Below are 26641 nucleotides of genomic sequence, written 5' to 3'. Positions count from 1 at the left end.
ATCATTTAACATTAACATCTATCTCATCTCTATTATCTTTAGGTGACATAAGATATTATAAGACTCAAGGACACAGGCAATTCTTTCTGTGAACAGAAGGAGAAATTCCAGAGCTGCTCGTAAACATCACCCTCGCCTCCCTTTAGGGTTAGGGTTAAGTGCAGATGGGAAGTGACCCTCAGTGTGATTTTGGAGCCCATCTGATCCTGTTGCCTCTTCCCCCTGAGCAAGCAGCTCTCTCTCTCACCTGGGGGCAGTTTCCCCAGACTGAGTGATGATTGCTTCAGGAGATACCTGGGAGGTGCGGGGGCACACAGAGGGCAATGTCAGTGCAGCAGGAGTGGGGATGGAGCGGGGATAAAACGGGGATGGGTAAAGGAAGGAGAGGGGATGGAGAGGGGATGGAGAGGGGGATGGAGCCAGGGATGGAATGGGCATGGAGCCAGGAATGGAGTGGGAGTGGAGCAGAGATGAGGCCAAGAATGGAACCGAGGATGGAGCGGGGATTGAGCAGGGATGGAGCGGTGATGGAGCGGGGATTGAGCCAGCCGGGGGTGGAGAGGTGGATGGAGCCGGGATGGAGTGGGGATGAGGTAGGGATGGAGCTAGGATGCGGCCGAGGACGGAACTGGGAATGGAGCGGGGATGGAATGGGGATGGGAGCAGGGATGGAGCCAGGGATGGAGTGGGCATGGATTGGGTATGGTGTGGAGATGGAATGAAGATGGAGTGGGAATGGTGCCGGGGATGGAGCCGTGACGGAGCTGGGATGGAGCGGGGATGTTTTTGGGAATGGAGCAGGGGGATGGAGCAGGGATGGAGCAAGGGTGAGGCAGGAGATGGAGCCTGGGATGGAAGCGGGGATGGAGTGAGGGATGGAGCCGGGATGGAGCCGGGATGGAGCGGGGATGGAGCCGGGGATGGAGCCGGGATGGAGCCGGGATGGAGCCGGGATGGAGCCGGGATGCAGCGGGGATGGAGCCGGGATGGAGCCGGGATGAAGCCGGGATGGGGCCGGGAATGGAGCCGGGATGGAGCCGGGATGGAGCCGGGATGGAGCCGGGGATGGAGCCGGGGATGGAGCCGGGATGGAGCCGGGATGGAGCCGGGGATGGAGAGGGGATGGAGCCGGGATGCAGCGGGGATGGAGCCGGGATGGAGCCGGGATGGAGCCGGGATGGAGCCGGGATGGAGCCGGGGATGGAGCCGGGATGGAGCCGGGGATGGAGCCGGGGATGGAGCCGGGGATGGAGCCGGGATGGAGCCGGGATGGAGCCGGGATGGAGCCGGGATGGAGCCGGGGATGGAGCCGGGATGGAGCCGGGGATGGAGCCGGGGATGGAGCCGGGGATGGAGCCGGGATGGAGCCGGGGATGGAGCCGGGGATGGAACCGGGGATGGAACCGGGGATGGAGCCGGGATGGGGCCGGGGATGGAGCCGGGGATGGAGCCGGGGATGGAGCCGGGGATGGAGCCGCGATGGAGCCGGGATGGAGCCGAGGATGGAGCCGGGATGCCGCGGGCATGGAGCGGGGATGGAGCCGGGATGCAGCCGGGATGGAGCCGGGGATGGAGCCGGGGATGGAACCGGGGATGGAGCCGGGGATGGAGCCGGGGATGGAGCCGGGATGGTGCCGGGGATGGAGCCGGGGATGGAGCCGGGGATGGAGCCGGGGATGGAGCCGGGATGGAGCCGGGATGGAGCCGGGGATGGAGCCGGGACGCCGCGGGGATGGAGATGCAGCAGCGGCCCCGCCCGCAGCCGCCGCCCCGGCGCTGTCCCGCCCCTGGAGCCGGCGCTGCTGTGCCGGGCGGGCAGCGGCTCCCGGCCGCCCCATGGACCGGATCGCTGCCCTGCGGCTCCTGCAGCTCCTGCTGGTCCTGGCCAGCACCGCGCTCGGCCGCTCCCAGGAGCGAAACCCCGCCGCGAACAGGTCGGTACCCGGGGCGCAGGGTTTTAAGAATTCTGCCCTTCGTTGACAACGCCAGGACGTGGCTCTGCTTTCCCCTCCAGGTTTGGAAACACCCCGGGCTATTGCAGAGTGTTATTATTTCTAATTTAAAAATATATTTTATTATAAATAAATATATATAATAAATATATATAATAAACATATATATTATAAACATATATTATAATTACATATATATAATTTAATAAAATATATTTTATTAAAATATTAATTATTTTTAAGCAGGCGATGTGTTGGAGATGTAACTTTGCAACGATTTTGTGAACGTTGTTTAAAATCGGGTGTTTTCTGTGCATCCGCCCTAAGTTTAATTTATGTTTTATTGACTCCCACACTGATATTCCCTGGGAAAAGGGAGTTATATATAGCATGACAGCAAGGGTGTGAAAACTACTCCAAGAAGCACAGGCACGGAAATATTCTGCTTGCGTGGAATATCTGAAGTGTGAATGCAATATTGCAAATGAGTATTAAACTTAAGAAATTACTGGAGGTTTGGGTTTATTATTAGTGGTGCTGTTTCACTCTCTGACAAAACACAAACAGTGAGCCCAGATCACAGCACGAGGAAGAGGGGACTTTGTGGAGCCAAGCACTGAGAAAGTGAGAACAGCCCGAGCTGTGTGAGCTGAATGATGCCCAAAGCCACCAAATAAAAGAGACAAAAACACAGAGCTAACATGCTGGTGAGGGTCGCAGCTGCCAGTGAAATCTGTGCAAAATTTGAGGCAGGAAGGACATGTGGTGATTTGCCTAAGCTTGTATTAGGAGATCTGGTAGCCAGTTACTGATAAATGCTACAATATGTTTTCATTAAATAGCTTGCTTGCTGCTCTGCTCTGCCAGCTCTCCGATTTCTTGCTGCTCTTCTTAAATAATTTCACTTCTTTGTCTTTGAATCAGACCAAAATCCAACAGATAACGAGCAGTGGAGCATTTCCTGAACTGTATTGCAATAAATATTAACAGATGAAGTCATGATCCTGATGCCAGTGAATCAAATGGGAATTTTGCCTCATTGGGAGTGGGATTGTGTCTGCACAGCGTAAATTTGCTGGAAGTTTTCTGAACTCAGTTTCTCTTATTGTGTTAAAAATGGAGGCTTGATGTGATCTATCAAGCTTCCATCTATCTATCTATCTATCTATCTATCTATCTATCTATCTATCTATCTATCTATCTATCTATCTCTCTATCTATCTATCTGTCTATCTATCTATCTATCTATCTATCTATCTATCTATCTATCATCTATCTATCTATTATCTATCTATCTATCTATCTATCTATCTATCTATCTATCTATCTATCTATCTATCTATCTATCTATCATCTATCTATCTAACCATCTTGCTCTGATCCAGACCTTGTTGGACACCCATTAAATTGCAAATCAGCCCCAGTAATCAGTACTTTCTGAAACATTTATGGAAATCTGTCTCCCTGTGCCAAATGTGTCAAATCATTAAAAAAACCAGAGGGGTTGTGGTGTTTGTAGATATTTCTTATTGATGGAACTTACACAGAGGCATTTAAAAGCCAGTGATGATTTTGGTCAGGATGTTTCTTAGAAGGAGACAGCTCTTTCCTTGAATCTGGCCCCTCCAAACTTACACATTTATGGCATTAATAACTTCACTGCAATTCCTTATGTTGAGTGTCCCTAGGACCACAAACAGTGCATTGCCCCCAGGTGCTCCTCACCTTTCATAATTTAATTTTCAGTGCGTTTGAGAGGTCACATGTGATTTTTATTAATTAGCTGTGACCAGTTCAGCAGCCAGTGAGGAATTCTGCAGCTGGAGATTGCCAGTCTTAGGGAGATGGCCCTGAAGTAATGGAAACACAGAAAATTTGAAATTTCTGTAATTTGCTACACAGCACTTTTCCGTAGATGCAGAGTGCATTTTCCCATTAGGTGTAGTTTATCAGAACTGAGTGCCAGGATTATCCATGTGGTTATTTGAGTGGAGGAAATGCCGCTTAGTCCTCAAGACCTGCAGTTTTGCAGACAAACAATCCGGACTTAGTTATCTTATGTAGATGGATAATGTCATCTGATAAGAGGAAATTTGCACTTCTTTCTACTTATAATCCCATTTAATTGGGTTTTACATAGTGACTAGTCATTCCAGTGCTTTGTATTAGGGCTAATCCGATTTCATGTGGGCTCCTAACATGCTGGGTGTGGTAAATTCAAGGTACAGCACACGTGCCTGGGTGCACCTGGGAGAGCTGTTTACCAGTGGGCAAGGGAAAATGTGGCTCATCAAAACATGCTCCACTTGTGATCAAGTGAATCTGAAATTTCATAGCATGAGAGGCTGATGAAAGGGTCTATAACCCAAAGTGCTGGAAATTATTTGCTGTGGAGAATGCTCTAGTGCTGGCTAGTTTATTTTCTCTTACACATGTAATTACCATTTTTATAATCAAAAGGGAATTGATATTTTTTTAGTGTGTAGCTATTTTCTCTTTTCTCACTTTCAATGCTTTTATTTCGACGGGGACACCCTCCAGCTGAGGGCCGCAGGGCTCTGCTGCCTGCGGATTCCCCTTTTTGGGGGATGGCCTTTTTGGGTGGAAAAGCTGCTGTTTTGGCATCCCCAAAACCAGGAAGGGACTGTCCCTGTGTGCCAGCCTGGCTGTGCCATGGGGAGTGATGGATTTCCCTTCCTGACGGCCCTGCTTGCTTCCTGCAGGACTGCTAATTAACAGAGTAATTAGCAGGAGGCACCTCCCTCACTGTGCCTGACATGGGGCTGTCAGGAAAATTAACCCACAAACAGCAGAGGTTTATGTCCAAAAAGGAGACACAGGAGTCCTTTGACTTTATTCCAATAAAGGCAGAGGCCATTGGGCATCCCCTGGGGTCTCTCACATTTTTGGAGGGCTCAGCCCTTCTTTTCATCCCAATTTCCCAGCCACCTTTCCCTTCTCTCTTTCCCCATTTCTGAGGCACTTGAGAGGTTCAGACTTCCCAGAACACCTGATCCCAAAGATTTCCCTCTAATGTACAACCCTGCCTTTTCATTTTTAATTCTTATGGAATTCAGGGGTTTTCCTTCCCCATTGTTTCTTTCACCTTTCAATGTCCGATTTCATTTCTCAGCCAACCTAAAGTTTATTTGTAAAGGCAAATCTCTTTTTCCATTCATCCATCAGTGGGATTCTCCCCATTGTTTCTTTTCTCTCCCAGTGCTGGTTTTATCCACCAGCAGACCCACAGCTTGTCTGTGAAGACAATTCCACCATTCCTCTCAGGGCTGAGCATGTTCACAGGTCCGTGGTGGCTCCTGGGTCACTCTCTGCTCTGCATTCCCCATGCAAGCATGAATATTTCACCAGCTGTGCACATTCATCTCTGTTGGAGTGCCTTCATGCTGAAAGCAGAGATGTGACATCTCTCCCACAGCGGCTGTGGAGGAGCCAGGATTCCTTTTTCTTAATGGACAGTCACAAAAAAACAGAATTAACATTTCCTCCTCCATAAACAGCATGGAAACCTGTCAGGCAATGGAAGGAATTGCAGAGTTTTACAACAATTCTTCTTCCAACACCAATGTTGTAGTCCAGGTGGTGATTTCCAAGCTGGAGTAAATGGATATGAGTGCTTAACTATGCATATATCCAAATATATAGTGTTTAATTTAATTATGGAGAGGAGCTACAAGTATAGCTAAGCCTAACTATATATATATATATATATATATATATATATATAGTTACCATGTATGTTTTTATATATATATATATAAGCATAACACTGTATATATATATATATATATATATGCTCACCCTGGACAGCCAAGCTCTGACTGACTTTGCCATCCCAACAGTTCACCCGTGGTGAAGTTTGCACATAAACACTGAAAACTGCTCTAATTCCTGATATTTCGGTGTAAATGTTTCCACTTTTTTTTTTTTTTTTTTTTTTTTTTTTTTTTTTTTTTTTTTCCTGCTTTGGTGGTTTGGAAAAATGGTAATAAATGGAGTGAGGGAGGAAGATGGAAGCGTGTTTCAATTTGGAAGGTGAGGCAGGACACCAAGGGCAGTGTGTGCAGGATCTGTGGGCTCGTGCTCACCTGGATGTCACAGACATCTTTAATGGAAAATCCTTTCCTTGGGATTTTTCCTCCTGAGAAGCTGAGAGGCCTCAGGAACAAAATGCAAACAATGGTTATCTGCTGCTGTGGGATGCAACAGGTGCATCTGGGATTGGGCTCATGTGGTTGTACAGTGTATATTCTATATTGACAGTAGTTCTGTCCAACCACTACGAGCACAGGTACCTTTGGTTAAACAGTGCTGGCTTATTTCAAATGCAATACCTGCTTGTGAGCCTTCAAACACAATGCACAGAGCTCCATTATTAAGCTTCAACCTTCCTAATATCTTGCTAGATAAACTTTCTGCAGCTTAGGGAGTTATTCTAGACAAGCATTAATACACAGACCATTGCTCTATTTGCCCTTGCTTTTCTACTTTTTAAATAATTTTTCTGCTGACCAATCTCATGGCTGCTGCTTGGCTCCCATCACAGTTCTGATGTCTCTGAGGCCTTTTGCAGCTTTCCCAACCCCTCTGATTCTGTGGGTTCCCACATTGATTCTGCTGACACCAGTTGAGGACTTAGGCCTCAGAAGAAAATCAAATGCTGTAAAATGCACAGGCCTGGTGGTTGTCACTTGAGATGTGCCTCACCTGAGCCCAGCCTTGCAGTGACTCCTGTGGGATTTGTTATTGCCTGGAACTGTGAGAGCCTGAATGAGGTATGTGGGACTGCAGGGGCTCTCCAAAATGCAGTTTATTGTATACAAAATGCAGTTTGTTCCATCCAAGGTGTCACGGCAGCCCAGGGCTGTGGGTGACAGAGCTGTGCCCACAGCTGTCAGCTCCAGCTGCAGGCAGGCCTGGAGCCCCTTTGGGTTTGGTTACAGTGCATTATAGACTTTTCTTTTGGTTACAGTGCATTATGTACTTTTCTTTTGGTTACAATGCACTATATCCTTTTCTTTTGGTTACAATGCATTATGTACTTTTCTTTGCTGAGCATCTTAGTACAGTAGAACCAATCCATACCTTAACTATTATCTGTAGCCCATCATAACTCCCGTAATTACCATATTCATGCTGCTGTTCTCCAATCACTAAAGTCAGTACATTACAGTTTAAGCTGGAAGTTTTTTTTCAGTTTTCTTGCAGTGGGAAATTCTGAGAACTTTTTCCCACTTGCCACATTTGCTGCCTTGTTTGCCTGTGCTCTCTTTCTGCTTGGTGAAATCATCTTCTTGTTTGGGGTGGGTTTATCCTTTGCTCTAAGCCATAAAACCCCTTCTAACTAACACACCCTTTGCCTCCTTGGTTATCCAGTGAGACTGGCTCAGCAATTCTTTTATTCCATATCAAAACTTGCTTCCATCTCTATTCTTCATCAGACTCTACATTTAAAAATCTTTGTGCTGGGCACGCATATCTGTGAGACTTTCTTGTCAAACTTCCATCCTTCCCAACACACCCCAAAACTGACATCCCATGGGATGAGATGTCACCATTAGGTTGTATGTGATACACACACATGATCAGGGTCCCAGAAGAAAAAAGTGTTTTTATTCTGCATGTTCTCCAGCTTATATACTCTTAACAAAGCGTGATCTTAAGTCATTAACTACATCACAATAACTGCTTATATTCAATGGTGCAAAGCAATTAACGTCAGTGTAATTGGCAAAAAATACAGAAATTTAATAAGGTAATACAAAATAATGCAAAAATAAATACAGAAATTTAATAACATATACACATGTACTTATGCACGTAGTCAGCTTACAAAAATTGTCATGTATCTTTTCTAATCTGTTTCCATGCTGACGGCCTTGTCTTCTTCCTTGCTATGGATACACTCAAAAACCATCAATTGTTATTTCTGCTATTAACTCAGCTTTGTCCAGCCCCTCCATAGGGGGACAGTGTGGTGAGGACATGGGAGTGCCTGTCAGGGCTGGTCCAGCTGAATGACCCCTGAAAATGGGACATTTTTAGCCAGGCTGCAGCAGCTTTGGGACATTTTGCCCTGTTCCTGTGGCCTCCACCAGCCAAGGACCCAAGCTGCCTTTGGAATGTTCTGTGGAGTGAAGCAGCCACAGATTTCCCCCTAAACTCGCTGCAGACTTTGAATTCAGATGCTGCACCATAAATGTTTTTCTGCTCTCTCCTAGTTCACATGAGTTTTCAGATCAAGATTCTCTCCAGAGAGCAGGTAAGGCTTTTGTGGGGCTGAATCCCCACAAAATTCTGGTTCTGTTATGGTATATTTTATCCCCAGATGTCGGAGACTCTTCTGTCACATGTTTTGTTGAAGCATAACCCTCTTTAAAAATACCCTTTAAAGGATTTGCCTGTTAAAATAACAATTCACTGTCCAACTCTGAGGTGCAGCGAGAACGTGGAAGGAAAAATCTTTCACCATTTTTTTTTAACCAAATGAAAACAGAGTTAAGTGCTTGAAGGATGGGGCTGTGAGAGTGCCCATGAAATGACCTGTGCTTGTGAAACTTCACCCTCCTGGCAAGGAGGAGTTGGGATGTCAGGGAATTTGTCACAGCTCCCTGTCCCTGGCAGTGCAGGGAGAAAGTTCCCAGCACAGTTATCACACTTTTGCCAGGCTGTTCATCACCTTTTGATGAATTTGCTGCACAGAGGGAAAAAAGCAGCTTTTAATGTGTTTGAGATGAATAAATACAGATTTAGACTGAATCCTGTAATTTTGGGGCACTGGAGTTCCTCCCGGTGAGGGTGGCAAGGTGTCCAGTGAAAACAAGAGGAACTTTGGTGAACAAGAAAGGTAAATTAGAAAATACATGTAGTGAAGGCAGTCTTTGCTGCCAGTCAAGTATTTTCCATGGCAAAAGCAGTAATTCTGACATACACATTTTGTGCAGGGATAATTATTGTTTGCGTAGGAACGTGGAAAATTTTGTAGATGTGTGCTTTTTATAAATGTGTGTTTTTATAGATGTGTGTTTTTATAAATGTGTTTATAAATGGGTGTTTACAATATGCTAATAATGAAATAACACTTCTCCTTCTGCAGGTCAGCATTACAATGGTCGTGTGAAGCCAAAGTTTAATCTCAATCAAGAGGCAATTGCACAGGTAATGCCTGGAGGGGTGGATCTGTGAAGTCTTTTCACAGCACATTTAGGTCTTCCAATTTAACTACAATTCTGAATTAAATGGGATTTACTTTGTTCACAGGAAACACCCAGCAGAACTGTGTAAAACATTGTGGTACAGTTCTGTCTCACCACTTGCACAAATATTCTCTGCTTTTCTGCAGTGACACCTCGGGTGCTGTTGCTGGTGCTGGCTGGCCATGTTTTGGGACAAATTCCTTAAATCCACCTTCTGTGCAATGGGATTTCTTGTTCTCATTTCAGCTGGTGCTGAAGGAAGAGCTGGAGCAAAACTTGAGATTTTTAGTGGGAGCTTTTTACCTGAGACCAGGCTGTAGGTCTTGTCAAAAACTGAGCATAAAAGGGTTCCTTACCAAAAGTGATGCATTCCAATGTTGGGGACATGTTGGAAAAATCTCTCTCATATGGGCTTCTGAGGAGACAGCCCTGCTATTTATATAAACACACTCAGAGCCACTCAGCACATTTCCTGGCCATCATCATGCTTTGCTTTCAGCTTGTTGCTGTCAGTGCTTGTTAATTTTAATCCTGAAACATCCTTGTGCCATATGTAAGGTCCAGTATCAAAAGGGATCTTTCAGGGTCTGAGCTGAGAGTTATGATTTGCTGATCTAAACAGCACACACGCAAAAACATCTCCCTTTAAGCCAAGACAAAACTTTGGGGCTTAACTGTGTCCCTTCTGGAGCCTGGTGAGATGTTGTTTATGACTGGGACTCAGGAAATCTTTTCTGTTTTAATGTGAACTTGCAGTCATATGAAATGGTAAAAATGCACATTGTGTGTGTTATCTTATTTGAATAGGACAGAGGTGGTTACTGGAAATCTGGGGGTGAAATTTGAGAATGGCTTTTAATTTTTGCAGTTCTTTCTCCCCCCTGAGTCAAATTGTCTTGCCTCACAGCCAAATTGTCTTTTTGAAAGTTGAAATTTGGCTATGAAATTAGGCTCACAAGGGGTGGCAGTTTTATGGTGTGTGCAGAGGACACGGAAGCTGCAGTCCCTGGGTTTCAGTCCTGATTTGGTAAAGGCAGGGATCCCTGCCTGATCCATCCCATTCTGCAGCAGGTGTTTCCCTGTTTTCAAGCCACGGTGAGCCAAGCTGCCTGCAGGTAGGTTAAATTCAGATATTTCTCTCACCTGGGCAGCTGCTCAGAGTGCTTCCAGCACGGTGGGCTGTGTCCTTGGCACAGCCTGGGTCCTTTCCAGTGGGCTGAAGCAATTCTTAGAGGTGCTGTAGAGAATCTGCACCTTCTGGGCTGGGGCTGGGTGCTCTGTGAGGTGCCATCCCCATGGTGGGAAGGGGAAACAGCCAATGCCTCTGCTTCCTCAGGGCTGGCTCTGATTTCTGGTGACTCATTGTGAAAAACGCCAATCACTTGTTTTTAAAAGTTTAAACGTTTCATAGTAATAAAATGGTTCTAAATACAGTAATAAAATTAGAGTAATAATGTTTTGGACTATTAGGACAGTACGAGATAATAAAAACAAAGAGTTACGGATGGTCTGGGTACCTTTTCTGGGCAAAATAAGCCTGAAAAAGGACCCACGCGAACAAAGGATTAACCCTTAAAAGCAACAGTCTGTTGCATATTCATACACCTCATAGATGATGCATAAATTCCATTCAAACACAGGATTCCCTCTGGGCAGTGTCAGCTTCTTCCTCTGAATCCTGACAGCATCTTCAGGGTTGAGTGAGGCAGGAAGAAATTAATTTCTTTTGATAATGGAGCAATAAATCCCCTTTCTCTGAAAGATTCAGGTGTCCTCTGGCTGCTATCTCACTGTGAGTTCTTTCTTTAAAAAAGTATCCTACATAGCATAGTTTCTATTTTAACATTTTGTTATAACCTCAAACTATATTTAACACACTATTTAAGAGAATTAATACCAAAATAACACATACAATATTCATTTTAATATTTGCCAAAAGCCAATCACAGACCACAAACAGGACAGGGCCGTTGGGAACTGCCTTGAGCTGTTTGATTTTCCAGCATCACTCTCATTACATGGGTATGACAATGGGAAGATGCCAGCAGCTCACATCCCAGGCAGCAGACACAGAACCCAATGTCACAACTCACTTTATGAGTTTTGTGACCAATCACACAAAGCAAAAGCACACTGACAGTATTTATATCTGTACAGTGTATATTCTATATTGACAGTAGTTCTGTCCAACCACTATGAGCACAGGTACCTTTGGCTGAACAATGCTGGCTTATTTCAAATGCAATACCTGCTTGTGAGCCTTCAAACGCAATGCACACAGCTCCATTATTAAGCTTCAACCTTCCTAATATCTTGCTAGATAAACTTTTCTGCAGCTTAGGGAGTTATTCTAGACAATCATTAATACACAGACCATTGCTCTATTTGCCCTTGCTTTTCTACAGTTTAAATAATTTGTCTGCTGACCAATCTCATGGCTGCTGCTTGGCTCCCATCACAGTTCTGCTGTCTCTGGGGCCTTTTGCAGCTTTCCCAAACCCCTCTGATTTTGTGGATTCCCACAGCAAGGAGCACCCTGGAGTCACCCTGGGCTCCCCCACAGCCCCCTGAACGTCACCATCAACGGCACCCCCTGCATCCTGTTCTGGGCCAGGAGGATCCTGATCAGGATGGAGAACCACTCCCAGCTGGATCTGACAGACAGGACCTTTGGAGCCCACGCCACCGTGGATGTTGGGGACTCGAACTGCAGCGAGGACAGCGCCATGTAAGGGGAATTCTGCTCTGCTGGGGGAGCTGGGGGCAGGCAGCTACTCTGGGCAGTGAATATGAGAGTGGAGCCTTGGGGTTTTAGTTGTTATATTTTTCAAGTCCTGTGCTGCTTTCGGGTATAACTCTAATCTCCATATAGAGTGTTAGTTGCTGTCTTCACGTTTTGGTCAGACAACACAATCCCTTTGAAACTGAAGTGTGACTGTGTTCACAGGCGTCCCAGGATGAGAGAAGAGAGGAGGATCTGACTCCATGTTTCAGAAGGCTTGATTTATTATTTTATGATATATATTACATTAAAACTATACTAAAAGAATAGAGGAAAGGATTTCATCAGAAGGCTAGCTACGAATAGAATAGCAAAGAATGATAATAAAAGTTTGTGGCTTGGACTCTCTGTTTGAGCCAGCTGACTGTGATTGGCCATTAATTATAAACATCCAACATGGGCCAATCACAGATGCACCTGTTGCATTCCACAGCAGCAGATAATAATTGTTTACATTTCGTTGTTGAGGCCTCTGAGGAAAAATCCTAAGGAAAGGATTTTCCATAAAAGTTGTCTGGAACACTCAAGGACACCTGTCTTGGTGTGAACAGACAGGTGTCTGTTAAGGAAGGCAGGAGCCTCCCCTGAAATGGAAAATGTAAACTCCCTCACCTTGAATTTCTATAAATTTTAAATTAAGGGGCTCTCAGGCAAAAATATGAGAGCAGGAATAACAGTACTTTAATAGGGAAGAAAAAGAAAAAGATAAAATGAACAATGCAGTGCACTAGAACAAGACTGACAGAGTCAGAACCCAACCTGACACCCTGTGGCTCAGGGTGTTGGTGGCAGTCCCATTGGAAATGTGCCTCAGCCCTCCTGCAGTGTCAGGGGTGGTTCTGCTGGAGCAGGGGGATCTGTAGAGAAGGATGGATTCTTCCTCTGAAGATCCAGTGGAAGGAGAGACAGCTGCTGTTCCTCTGGGGAATCCCATGGAGAAAGCCGTGCTGGTGTCTCAAAAACCTCTGGATTATATCTGGGTAGCAATGCTTGGCCCCTCCCCCTGGATTATATCTGGGTAGCAATGCTTGGCCCCTCCCTCTGGATTATATCTGGGTAGCAATGCTTGGCTCCTCCCTCTGGATTATATCTGGGTAGCAATGCTTGGCTCCTCCCCCTGGATTATATCCGGGCAGCAGTGCTTGGCTCCTCCCCCTGGATTATATCTGGGTAGCAATGCTTGGCTCCTCCCTCTGGATTATATCTGGGTAGCAATGCTTGGCTCCTCCCCCTGGATTATATCTGGGCAGCAGTGCTTGGCTCCTCCCCCTGGATTATATCTGGGTAGCAATGCTTGGCCCCTCCCTCTGGATTATATCTGGGCAGCAATGCTTGGCTCCTCCCCCTGGATTATATCTGGGTAGCAATGCTTGGCTCCTCCCCCTGGATTATATCTGGGTAGCAATGCTTGGCTCCTCCCCCTGGATTATATCTGGGCAGCAATGCTTGGCTCCTCCCTCTGGATTATATCTGGGTAGCAATGCTTGGCTCCTCCCTCTGGGCGGAGCATCTCCCAGTGGGATGCTGTAGTTCTTATCAGCCATGCAGGGACATTCAATAGTCGGTTATCAGCAGGTGTCTCCCCAGATGTGGAAGAGATAAGGAAAGCTGCCCACTGAACAGAAGACAGCTGCCATACAGATGGTAAATAGAACAAAATTTGCTTGGTAAGGCAGGACAACACCCTACAGCCTCAGGCCCTGAAAGTATAAATGAAAGTGAATTGAGGGGGAGCAAACTGGGGCTAAAGGACTTCATTACCTGAAGATGGAATTGAAGAATTCACCCCTGACATGCAAATGGACCAAACTTATAATTGTGTGAAAAACTCACGACCATTATCCATCTAGGGTGCAGCCCATGGGAGGCTTCTGACTGCCAAAGGTGTAACTATTGAAGGCCTTTAATAAATACCCACTTTATTCTCTTAATCTTATCCAGCTCCTGTTCTAGGCAGCCGATCCAGGGCATCAAGAGGCCCAGGTTTTTCTGATGATGTCCTGCCACTGTGGGCAGCAGAGATTGTGTAGTTTAAGCCCAGCCTGTTGTGGACACTCAATATTCAGTTTTTGCAGTGCTGCAGCCCCTCCTGGGGCAGCCAGGTCTGCTCTCAGTGCCCATGGGGCTGGAGCTGTTGGTCTGTCTCACCTCCAGCTGTTTTACACAGCTGCTCGTGGGGTTGGAGAGGGGATCCTGTGCTGAATGTGGGGCGTAGGTCCTGTGCATGACTAATTATCCCTTCAAGGGGTGTGTGCCAGTGATGAGTTTTTGGGAGTACGTAAAAATAGGGGCAGACAGAATGAAGGCTATTAAAAGTGGTTATATTTATTGAAGGGACTTCATGTGCATTTTGGGCAGACACAGCCCCTCAGGGGCTACACCCAAAATGGACCATGAGATTTTCACACTTTTATAAGTTTGGTCCATTTGCATATTGGAGGTTAATCTAAAATTCCAGCCTCAACTAATGAAGTCATTTACCCCAAGTTTGCCCACCCAACTCCCTTTTGTTTGCATTTCTGGGCCCCGGGGCAGTGAGGTGCCCTTGGTTACCAGGCCTGGAGAGGAATTGTTGTGCCTGCCCAAAATGGGACAGCAGCAGCTGACACTGAATGTGGAGTTTGGAGTTACACACTAAAGAACTGCAGGATGGCAAATACATGAAAATTATAAAAGCTAAAATCCCAAGGCATCACCAGCAGTGCTGCACAAGGTTCTTTTTCAATTTCACTTTTAACTTTCTGGTAACCTCTTTGTCTGTGGTTACCAAAAATGTCTGTGCACCTTGTGCTGTACAATCACAAAGTAGGTGTTACCTCTTTGTGATTTTACAGCACAAGGTGCACAGACATTTTAGTGAGGTTAACAGAAAGCTAAAAGTGAAATTGAGAAAGAACCCAGCATCACAATATTCAACAAGGCAGTTTGAATATCACATCATCAGCACGGGAACTTATCCAGCACTCTTTTGACAGAGAGAGGTAGAGAATGGAATGAATTTATGTTAAAGATAAAAAAAAATGTGATAACAAACATTCCCCCCCCCCCCTCCTCTGGCCTACAATTTGAAAATAATCTTAGTCTGATTAGTAAATATTTTAACAGAAATAAACAGAGTTTATTTTCTAACAGAAAATAAACTAAGGCAAAATTAAGGGTTTCAGAACACAGGGAATGGTATCAGATGTAATAATCCAAGCTGCATTTTTGTTTTATTTTTAGTTGAATGGCACATTTACCTGTGTCTAATCCTCAACTATCTCTGACTTACATTTATAATAAAACAAGGGATGGTCTGGATTCAGTGCCCTGTTTTAGGGGACCTGTGTAACCCAAGAAGTCTAGATCCCCTAGGAAATTGTGGGGCTGTTTTTTACTTTTTTTAAATTATTTTTTAATTTTTAAATATTTTTGTTGGATTTTTGTTTGTTTTGTTTTGTTTTTGTTCTCTCAATCTTCAACTTTAATTTTTGAGGCCTTTCAGAACCTGTGCGCTTTCACAATGTTTTCTTTCTGTCTTACTTGAACAACGAGAATCTCCATGCAGGTTTTAAGAGGCAAAATATTACTTTTAAGCGAGAAGAATTTATTCAGCCTAATCATGTATTGCATTAATTAACCTGGGAGGGCCTTTCACCTTATTGAATTTCAGGTGCCCGAGGCGGTGCAGCGCTGCCTCACAGCCGGGGCATTTTGTGAGGAAGGAAATCTGAGCTCTCACCTCTGCTTCCTTTCATGTTCTGTTATTTAAAAGGATGGGGACAAGGTGTCTGTTTGCACTTTCTAATGACAGGCAGGGCTGATGCTTGACTGAGATGTGGTGGCTGGGGGAGGAGAGCAGATCCACTGAGCCTAATGGTCAGCTAGGGTGGGAAGCTAGTGGGATTGAGTTTTGTTGGAACTTAAACATGGATTTCTATTCTTTCTGGGTCATCTGGGCCTCATTCCAATCAGCAGGTGAATGAGTACATTTCATTAGAGGAAGATTTAATCCTTTCAGTTTTTTTTTTTTTTTCCCCACTGACTTTAAGAGTAGACTGAGCAAAAAATTCCATGTATAACTGAGCTTAATCTTTTGTGGTGCTTTTTTCTCTGAAGGTCTCTGAATTTTTTTCCTAGCCTGATGTTACTTGCTTTTTGACCTAGGCTTTCCCTGAAGTTTGGTGACATTGGCAATCTAAAGGGACTTGTTATCAGGTAAGTTTATATAATAAAATCCTTACCAGATAATAACATAACACTAATACATTGTTGTGCAGTTGTGTGGGGAATTAAAGAGAGTTTGTTTAAGCAAAAAAAATGTGAGAGAAACTTGTATAACTGAAACACCTGCATTCAGCATGTCTGTCACTTGACTTGTTTTATTAAGGCATTTTTTGTTTCTCCTACATTGAGTTTTCTACTAGTGGAAAAGTTTGGGTCATCTCTTTTGTGTAGAATCTTCCTGTGTCTGAGATTTTAGCTGAACTTTGATAGTTCACTATGGTCTGGGTATCAAACCACTTCATGTTTGCTTCTTGGTGATAGAACAGCATTTCAAGAGAACTGACTTTCCATACACTTCGCGGCGGGGGGTACAATACCAGTGTCACATTCATATTTTTCCAAGTATTTAACCAAAATCCTGTCATATTCTTCTTGCTTTGTGGGAGAAACCAAACTCCTTGAGCTGCTACAGGGAACAACCTCAAACCACAGAATCCCAGTATATTTGGGGCTGGAACCCAGGGTATTTAGGGGTATTTGGGGCTGGAACCCAGGGTATTTTGGGTATTTGGGGCTGGAACCCAGGGTAATTTGGGGGCATTTGGGGCTGAAGGGACCTCTGGAGATGATCTGGTACAATTCCCTGCCCAGGCAGGGTCCCCTGGAACAGTGGCAGAGAAGCTGAGGCTGGGATGTCTCCAGACACTCCAGGCCCTTCCTGGGCAGCTGTTCCAGGGCTCTGCCACCCTCTCCCTTTCCAGGCTCCAAGGAAGGAGCAAGACCACACATAATTCCAATAATTCTGATACAAACTGATCATGCCGATGACTCTGACGCAGTCGCTCACCGCGCGAATTTAGTGTCGGCAACCCTCTCACTGATTTTCTCCTTTCTCCCCACTCCAACACGGCCTCCCCAGGCTCCTGTTGACCACCAGCTACTACCAGCTGTCGGTGCAGAGCTGGTTCAGCCTGCAGAGGCTGCAGCTGCTGTACAACCACTCGGTGCAGGCGACGTTCAATGCCTCGGGGATCCGCGCGCCCGCCGCGCACTCGTTCCGCTGCCAGCGCGTCAGCAGCCTGCAGAGACACGATGCTCTGCTGGTGCCCGGCTCCGAGCACGACCTCTCACACCTCTGGGAGGTCACCTTCATCGACTTCCAGGTGATGCCATTGTCTTCGTTTGGAAAGGCAGGAGTCTGCTAAGGAAGGCAGGAGCCTCCCCTGAAATGGAGACTGTAAACCCTCCCCACCCCTCCCAATTGCTATAAATTTTAAATTAAGGGGCTCTCAGGCAAAAAAATGGGAGCAGGAAATAACTGTTCTTTAATAGAGAAGAAAAAAAAAAAGGATAAAATGAACAATGCAGTATACTAGAACAAGACTGACAGAGTCAGAACCCAACCTGACACCCTGTGGCTCAGGGTGTTGGTGGCAGTCCCGTTGGAAATGTGCCTCAGCCCTCCTGCAGTGCCTGGGGTGGTTCTGCTGGAGCAGGGGGATCTGTAGAGAAGGATGTATTCTTTCTCTGAAGATCCAGTGGAAGGAGAGACAGCTGCTGTTCCTCTGGGGAATCCCGTGCAGAAAGTCGTGCTGGTGTCTCAAAAACCTCTGGATTATATCTGGGTAGCAATGCTTGGCTCCTCCCCCTGGATTATATCTGGGTAGCAATGCTTGGCTCCTCCCTCTGGGCAGAGCATCTCGCAATGGGTTATAGTTAATATAGTTCTTATCAGCCATGCAGTGACATTCAATAGTCTCTTATCAGCAATGTCCCCTCCCGAGGGAGGTGTGAATGTGGTCACTCAAAGAGAGAGATAAGGCAAACTGCCCACTTGACAAAGGTGATCTGCCATACAGTTGGTAATTTAAAACATCTTGCATCGCAATCTTCAATGGCCATGGATTTCAGACAGGTGGATGCCATGGATGGGTTGAGGGGAGGTTTTGGACTTCTCGGGAAAGGCTATCACCTTCCGTGCGTAGTTTACACACTTGTGCCTCACCTTGTGATGTTTTTTGGGCTACCTAAAAAGAGAGGCCAGACAAAATTAAGAAAATAAAAAGTGGTTATATTTATTGAAGGGTCTTCAGGTACATTTTGGGCAGACAGAACCCTCCCTCAGGGGCTACACCCGCAAATGGATCCTGTGGCCTCCATTTGTGTCCCCACAGCCTCTGGACACAGGCCCAGCTCAGCTCCAGGGCCTGGCCTGACAGGCTGGTGTCAGACCCACAAAATATTTTTACCTTTTATGCCTTTTTGGGGCTACCTAAAACCAGAGACCAGACAGAATTAAAGGAATAAAAAGCTGCTATATTTATTGAAGGGCCTTCATGTACATTTTGGGCAGACAAAGCTCCCTCAGGGGCTACACTCGGGAATGGACCACGGGTCACAGGTTTTCAAACTTTTATGTTTGGTCCGTTTGCATATTTGGGCTAATCTAACGATTCAAATTTCAGGTAATGGAGTCATTTACCTCAAGTTTGCCCACCCAACTCACTTTTGTTTGCATTTCTGCGCCCTGAGTCAGTGAGGTGCCCTCGGCTGCCAGGCCTGGAGAGGAATTTTTGTGTCTGCCCAAAATGGGACAGCAGCAGCTGACACTGAATGTGGAGTTTGGAGTTACACACTAAAGAACTGCAGGATGGCAAATACATGAAAATTATAAAAGCTAAAATCCCAAGGCATCACATGGAGCACAAAATAGAAACTAAGACTTTTCCTGTCCTAGGAAATTAAAGGCTGTTTTTTGTAGTCTTTCTGCTTGTGTTCCCTCTAGTGGTGAGTGAATTTGATTTCTTGTCATTACATCGTTTTGAGCTGAGCTCTCACACTCAGCTCCAATAACAGCACCACACACCCAGGCACGGGATTCATCTCACTTCACTTTTGGTGCCTATAGGAATTTTAACCTTGTGCACTGATTATAGTCACCCCAGCCTGCCTGTAAAGCCACTGGATAATTCCCCTGACCCATCTTAAGCCCTTATTTTAGGATGAGATTAATAATCTTCTGAAAGCGCCAATTCTTCTGCACTTGACAATGAGGGAGCCTAAGATGGCAGGACTAGAGTCCCTTTATATACCTGAGTCAGGGGGCATGAGGAGCTGAAAAAGGAATGGAAAAACCTTTTGTCACTGTGTGAAAAATGTCCATGGACTGATTTAGTGAAGCAGAGTGCTAAAATCCATATTAGAACTGAAGCCAGGTTTTATTCACCTGTTGGTGTTTTCCATAGCTGGGTGCAGCTCGCTGTAGTTTCTGTAGTTTTGCTGCCATGTGCCACCCATGTGGGACCAGTGCGAAAATCTTGTCGTAGGGCATAGGAAAATAATTTGAGAATATTTCCTGGTTTGTCATGTCGGATTTTGTGCAAAAAGTCTGAAGCAAAAACTCTGGGGACTCTCAGCAAGTGATGCTGGAGATGCACAGTTAATATGAAAGGTAGCATGCCCGCAGTTAAATATTGCTGAGACACCAAGAGTGAGTCTTGGTGGAAGGTTCTGTTTGAAACACAGCTGCAAATCCTTTGGGCAGCAGAGTGGAGGGGATTAGAAGAGCTGGCAGTTTGAGGAGACTGACCTGGATAAACTCTGAGCATTAGCTCCAGCTATCAGTGGGAGACACAAATTTGTGCAGGTCTCAAGTCAGAAATCCTCCCTGCCATCAGGAGCAAATTAATGAAACACAAGGTAATGAAAAACAAATTAATGAAACACCCGTACTTTATTTAACATGTTCCCTCTTGTCCTCTGTGTAGATTCAAGGTTTTAACATCCAAGAAGGACATTTTGCCTACGCCAGGGACTGTGCATCCTTCTTCTCCCCAGCAATCCTGATGGGCTTGGTGATGTCCCTGATCCTGCTGCTGGTCCTGGCCTATGCTCTGCACATGCTCATCCACCTGAAATCCCTGGACAGGCACTACGAGTGCAAAGCTCCTCCTGCCTATTTTGCACAGATGAAGGACAGTGACATGGGAGATGAGAAGGAGCCCCTGAGAAACAGTGGAAATGAGCCCTATGAACTCAGGAACCAGCAGTTTGGTAAAATCTACATTTAGCAGTGTCTCAGTGAAACAAGAGGTGTTTTCTTCTCCTGGCATTGTCGTATGTAGTCTGTGCAGATTTTTCTACCACCTGATGAAAAGAAAAGTAGGTAACAGATTGTTTTAGCCAGTTATTCACTGGTAATCATCTTGAAGATGCCTTGGGAATGAAGGTGAGAACAAAAATAATCCATTGTGAGTTAGAGATATTCGTGTTGGACTTTATTCCTGTAGCAAAAAGCCAAAATAGAGGCTTCATCCAGCTTACCAAGTCCTGAAGAGAGAATCTGTAATGGACATTTTGAAATTAAATAAAGGTTAAAAAAACCCCTCAAACCAAGCTCTTTGCATATTCTTTCAGAAGGCAAAATTTTCCTTCATTCTGTATTTACTCTGTGTCCTGACAAAAGAGCACCAGTTTCTTTCTCAGTATGTGTTTTCTTTTTATTTCCCAAGTCACACCCCCTCCTTTTTGCCCCCACAAACTCCTTTTCCCACTCTGGAATCTTCAGGGCCACTTGAGGTGTGTTTCTATCCACTGCACAGATTAAATGGTGGCTGCAGGGCAGCAGCATCCTGGTGCTTTCCTGTGTTTAAGCTGGAGGTTTATCCCAGGATCTGATGGGAAAACACCAGACATCTGCTCACAGAGGCTTTACCCCGTGGCTCAGCTCTGTGCCAGGAGATGGATTAGGAGCATTATGTGCTGTAATTCCAGGTAAATTTATTTTCTAGCAAATCCCATCAGTCTCCCTCGGGACTTCTACCTGAATGGAGAATGACAGATGGAAAATAGAAATAACAGGTGAATATAAACAAACAAATGTAAACAAACAAATATAAATAAACAGAGAGGTGGAAGGTGCCAGCAAGCAGTGAAAAGGATTCTGTGCTATGATTTTCACTGCTGCTTCTGAGAGTTTAGGATACTGCCACCCCACTCATCCTTTCTTCTGTTAGGGGCAAAGTTTGGGAATTCCAAATTAGCCATAATTTGGCCCTGATTTCTTGCAAGTCACAGCACTGTTCTCATCGCTGTAGTGCTTTTATGTTACAAATAATGGGAACTACAGCATGATGGAAAATCAATCAAAACCACATTTGCAAGCAAAGGGCTTTTTAAATTTTGGATTACAGGATTGATTTGTTGTTTGAAGCCTTTGCAAATGGTGCTGCAGAGGTCTTTAAACACCCTGAGAGATGTCCACATGTATTCTGTTTATTAGTCCAGGTGACACACAGACTAGATGTGGAGCCCTCAGAGATTACTTCATCTAGGAAGGCACTTCAGAGGGAAAAAAAAAATCTTTGACACATAACCAGGTGTAATAGACAAGCTTTTGAGGACTTGCCAAGGCTGCCTGTGGCCAGCTGCTGCCAAACTTTTATCTTTTCCATGAAGGGAGCAAGCAAAAGCAGGAATGTCTGAGTGGGGCTGGCAGGAGAAGGTGAAAATTAAACCCTGCCCAGGTTGGTCCCCTGTGAAAAATGCCAATCACTTGTTTTTAAAAAATTGAAAAAGTTTTATAGTAATAAAATGGTTATGCAAGTAGTAATACAATTAGGGTAATAATGTTTTGGACAATTTGAATTAGGACAATATGAGACAATAGAAACAAAGAGTTACGGATGGTCTGGGTGCCTCTTTCTGGGCTAAATAAGCCCAAAAAAGGACCCACGTTAACAGAGAATTAACCCTTAAAAGCAACAGCCTGTTGCATATTCATACACCTCATCCATGATGCATAAATTCCATTCAAACACAAGATTCCCTCTGGGCAGTGTCAGCTGCTTCCTCTTAATCCTGATGACATCTTCAGGGCTGAGCAAGGCAGGAAAAGTTCATTTCTCCTGATAATGGAGCAATAAATTCTCTTTCTCTGAAAGATTCAGGTGTCCTGTGGCTGCTGTCTCACTGTGAGTCCTTTCCTTAGGAAAAAAGTACCTTACATAGCACAGTTTCTATTTTAACCTTATCTTATAATCTAAAACTATACTTGACACACTATTTAAGAGAATTAATACAGCATCACTTTCTAACGCAACACACATAATATTAATTTTAATATTTGTGAAAAGCCAATCACAAAATACTCATTTTCCACATTCCCTGTCCTGCACACAGAGTTGGATAATGCTGGGCACCAGGGTGCCAGGGTGCCAGGGCCACACAGGAGATGTTCCTCGTGCTTTGGAGAGCTGGGCTGTTGTCCTGGATTGCCAAGCAAATTGTGTTCTGTTTGCCATCTGTATGGCAGTTGTCCCCTGTTCAGTGGGCAGTTTTCCTTATCTCTTCCACATCTGGGGAGACACCTGCTGATAACAGTTATTGAATGTCACTGGACGGCTGATAAGAACTGCAGCATCCCATTGGGAGATGCTCCGCCCAGAGGGAGGAGCCAAGCATTGCTGCCCAGATATAATCCAGGGGGAGGAGCCAAGCATTGCTGCCCAGATATAATCCAGAGGGAGGAGCCAAGCATTGCTACCCAGATATAATCCAGGGGGAGGGGCCAAGCATTGCTGCCCAGATATAATCCAGGGGGAGGAGCCAAGCATTGCTGCCCAGATATAATCCAGGGGGAGGAGCCAAGCATTGCTACCCAGATATAATCCAGAGGGAAGAGCCAAGCATTGCTACCCAGATATAATCCAGAGGTTTTTGAGACACCAGCACGGCTTTCTGCACGGGATTCCCCAGAGGAGCAGCAGCTGTCTCTCCTTCCACTGGATCTTCAGAGGAAGAATACATCCTTCTCTACAGATCCCCCTGCTCCAGCAGAACCACCCCTGACACTGCAGGAGGGCTGCAGCCACATTTCCAATGGGACTGCCACCAACACCCTGAGCCACAGGGTGTCAGGTTGGGTTCTGACTCTGGCAGTGTTGTTCTAGTGCACAGCATTGTTCATTTTATCCTTTCAAATTTTTTCCCTAGTAAAGACCTGTTATTCCTACTCCTATATTTTTTGCCTGAGAGCCCCTTAATTTAAAATTTATAGCAATTCAGGGGGAGGGGTTACGTTCTCCATTTCAGGGGAGGCTCCTGCCTTCCTTAGCAGACTCTTGCCTTTCCAAACCAAGCCAGCTGTCCTGCCTGGGGCTGGGGAAATAGAACCTGGCACTGTTCAGAGGCAGCCTGACAAATTCACTGTGAGTCCCTGGTATGAGGTCCTCACCCTGCTGAGCTGCCCTTCCCAAACCCTGAGGTTCTTGAGGCACAGGGCAGCCTCTTCCTCCCACAGGGGTCATTTCTCCTCCTGGCTGGTGTCTGATGGTGCTGCCAGGATAAATCTGACCTGATAATAAATTTCCTTGCATGGCTTAACTGGGCAAATCAACACCTTTCTTGTGAGAGGTTCTACAAGAGTGAGATAGGGAATGAGGAAATTTCTCTGTGATCCTGTCCCTCATTCCTCATCCCCTTTTCCAGCCCAGCTGTGCTCCCTTTGCTTTTTCCTGGTTTTCAGGGTGGATGTCTGCTGACTGAGTGCTTGAGATGCTCAGCAGTGCAAATCTCCAGCACGAGCCAGGACAGATTTTTGGGTGCAGATTTTCAGGGTTTGTGTGTGTGTGTCCCTCCCAGCCCCTCCTGAACAAGAGACAATAATTAGTACCTGATAATGTAAAAGGAAAACTTCTGAGGTAAAAAAAACCCAAAAAAAAAAAAAAACAAAAAAAAAACCAAACCAAACCAACCAATCAAAAAAAAAAAAAAACCAAAAAAAACCAACAACCCAAAAAACCCCCCAACCAATCAAACAAACAAACAAAAAAACCACCAAAAAAAAAAAAAAAAAAAAACAAAAAAACAACCCCCACAAAAACAACCCCAAACCAAACCAAAAACTCAAAAAAAACCAAGGATAAAAAGTTCTTTCAGTTTATCAGCTTTTCTAAACCATGACATGACTGGGATGTCCTGGGGAAAGGAACACACATAATATTCTCCTCTGCCCCTGTGGTATCACAGTTCTACTCAAATGACAGAAGGATTTAGAAAGGATAAATACACTAATTGAATTAGACAGGAAATAGACTGCTGGTCACAGGACTGGAAGGATGAGCCTTTATATATATATATATATATTTGTAAAGAATTAATGATGCTTTGGTAGAAAATACACCAAAAAATCATCTTGGTTGTAGTTTGTGTCTCCTGGTGCCACATGTAAAAGCAAGCACCTATGGCTGAAAAACACAAAATTGTGCATTCTTACATTTCCAGTAAATGTGAGCCAGAAAATCCTTATCAAAGGCATGTTTTGGAACAACAGACCCATTCCACTGCCTTGGTCCTTGAACAGGAAAATTCAAGCTAAAATTATTTGTGTGCTACAGAAATAAGATGCAGTGGCACTAACAGACTGGTTTATAAAATACAAGGTTTTTCCACATGCACAATTCCATTTCTGCATGAGAAGACCTTGGGCTTTCCAATGTGTATGTGTTCACTCACACAAATACCTTACAGCATCTTTTTAAAACCAGTTCAATGCTCCAAATTCAGGGACCCATCCACTCCCACTCAGAGCTGAAAGGAAAAGTCTCACTTCCTTTAACTCAAACAGGATAAATTTCACAGACTGTGATTAAGCTGAATTGAACAAATGGAAGCATTTGTTCTTCATGCATTTCATGTGCAGTAGTTAAAATGTTGTGTAATTGCCCCTCACCCCAATATTTGGCAATTTCACATCGGCAGGAAACTGGATTTTCAGGCAGCACATCAAGCACTGTTGCTCGAGCTGAAGTGGTGGAGTTTTGGCTTAGCATTAATTAAAAATGCACAAGGAATAATCAGAGCCATTGTCTCTGTAAAGGCAGGGAGACAAACCATGAACCACCAGCTGGCAAGCAGCACTGAGCTCCAGGGAGCCAGGAGAAATAGATTTATTTCTTCCTTCAGTGTTTTCAAATGGTGGCATTTCACTCTCATCCTTGAAACACTGATTTTTGTCACAGGAGCTTTGGTATTTCTGCTGTTTTCCTTTTAAATCAAGGGTTTCCAAAAAGCTGGGTGCCACCTCTCATTTCAGAAACTTTCTCCAGGAGCTCAGGGGGCATTTTCAGGGTGGGTCTGTTCTTCACCATTACTGAACACCCTCTGAGGTGTCCTCCACCTCCAGGGAGCCTTGTGACATGGCATTTAACTGGTGGGTGACAGGCCTGAAATCTGATTTAATGGTTCCCACGTCACCCCTTAATTTGTTCACTGTAACAATACAGTAAATCAATACAAAATTTGATGTTATAGGGCAAAACCTGTAGGAAATCAGAAGAAATTGACCAATTATATATATATATATACGTATATATGTGTATATATATATATATATATATATATTTATATATTTATATGTATATGTATATATGTATGTATGTATTTGCACCTTATCTCTTCCACATCTGGGGAGACACCTGCTGATAACAGTTTTTGAAAGTCACTGCATGGCTGATAAGAACTGCAGCATCCCATTGGGAGATGCTCCGCCCAGAGGGAGGAGCCAAGCATTGCCACCCAGATATAATCCAGAGGTTTTTGAGACACCAGCAGAGCTTTCTGCACGGGATTCCCCAAAGGAACTTATCATAAATCAGAAATTGCTTATTAAATCAGAAATAACTTATCATAAATCAGAAATTGCAACTTGTTTCTCCTGAGTCAGTAGTGTAAATTTGCTCATGACTCACATTATTATTATAATTTATTATTACAAATATACATAATTATAATTTATTACTATAAAGAGTTTTCAGTTCCTATAAATTTTGGAACAGCCTTCCTGAACATTTTGCAGCTCTGTCCGAGTGCTTTTTCTGGGAGAGTTTCTTGGTTCTGGTGCATCAGCATGCTCTGTGTTACATGCCTCAATATCTGAACTGGTAATTGCAAATAATTGAAGGTTTGTGATATAACTGCTTGGGAATATGGAGGAATTTTCACTTGGGATGGAAGCTGGAAAAGGAGGTTTCCCAGCTGAATGAAGCAACGCTTTTTGTTTGGCCCCATGATGTCCCTTACACCATTGAACTGCCTCTCAGGTGTCCTGGAGCCATTTCTACATGTCTGCAGCGGAAAGAATTCATTATCATTAAAAAAAAACCCCAGAAAACAAGCAAAAAAAAACCCCAAAAAACCACAAGCATCCAAAACCAAACCAAAACAAAATAAAAAGAAAAACACAAAAACCCCAATAAAACAACCAACCAACCAACCAACCAACCAACCAACCAACCAACCAACCAACCAACAAAACCAAACAAAAGAAACCCAAAACCAAAAAACCACAAACCCATAAAATAACACCAAACCAAAAACACACGCACTAAAAACCAAATGTGAGTTTTTTCAGCTCCTGTTTCCCATTGTTTTCTTCAAGCTAAAGCTGGTCTTTCCAGTGAAAAGGAATTTTCAGCATTTTGTCTTAC

The 26641-nt window shown here is 44.6% G+C and overlaps 1 protein-coding gene across 1 annotated transcript; it reads left to right on the top strand.

The window, feature by feature from the left end:
• Window positions 1–1800: 1800 nt before the first annotated feature.
• On the top strand, window positions 1801–20545 carry LOC131095744 (V-type proton ATPase subunit S1-like protein). Its single transcript, XM_058043814.1, has 7 exons — window positions 1801–1934; window positions 8192–8232; window positions 9067–9128; window positions 11692–11894; window positions 16095–16145; window positions 17074–17317; window positions 19922–20545. The coding sequence occupies exons 1-7, from the start codon at window positions 1837–1839 to the stop codon at window positions 20222–20224; spliced, it is 1002 nt and encodes a 333-aa protein (XP_057899797.1). The 5' UTR covers window positions 1801–1836; the 3' UTR covers window positions 20225–20545.
• Window positions 20546–26641: the final 6096 nt, after the last annotated feature.

The sequence above is a fragment of the Melospiza georgiana genome, chromosome Z, assembly GCF_028018845.1.
Source record: "Melospiza georgiana isolate bMelGeo1 chromosome Z, bMelGeo1.pri, whole genome shotgun sequence".
NCBI lineage: Eukaryota > Metazoa > Chordata > Aves > Passeriformes > Passerellidae > Melospiza > Melospiza georgiana.
The sequence above is the reverse complement of the archived record's forward strand: the minus strand, read 5'-3'. Positions and strand labels throughout refer to the sequence as shown.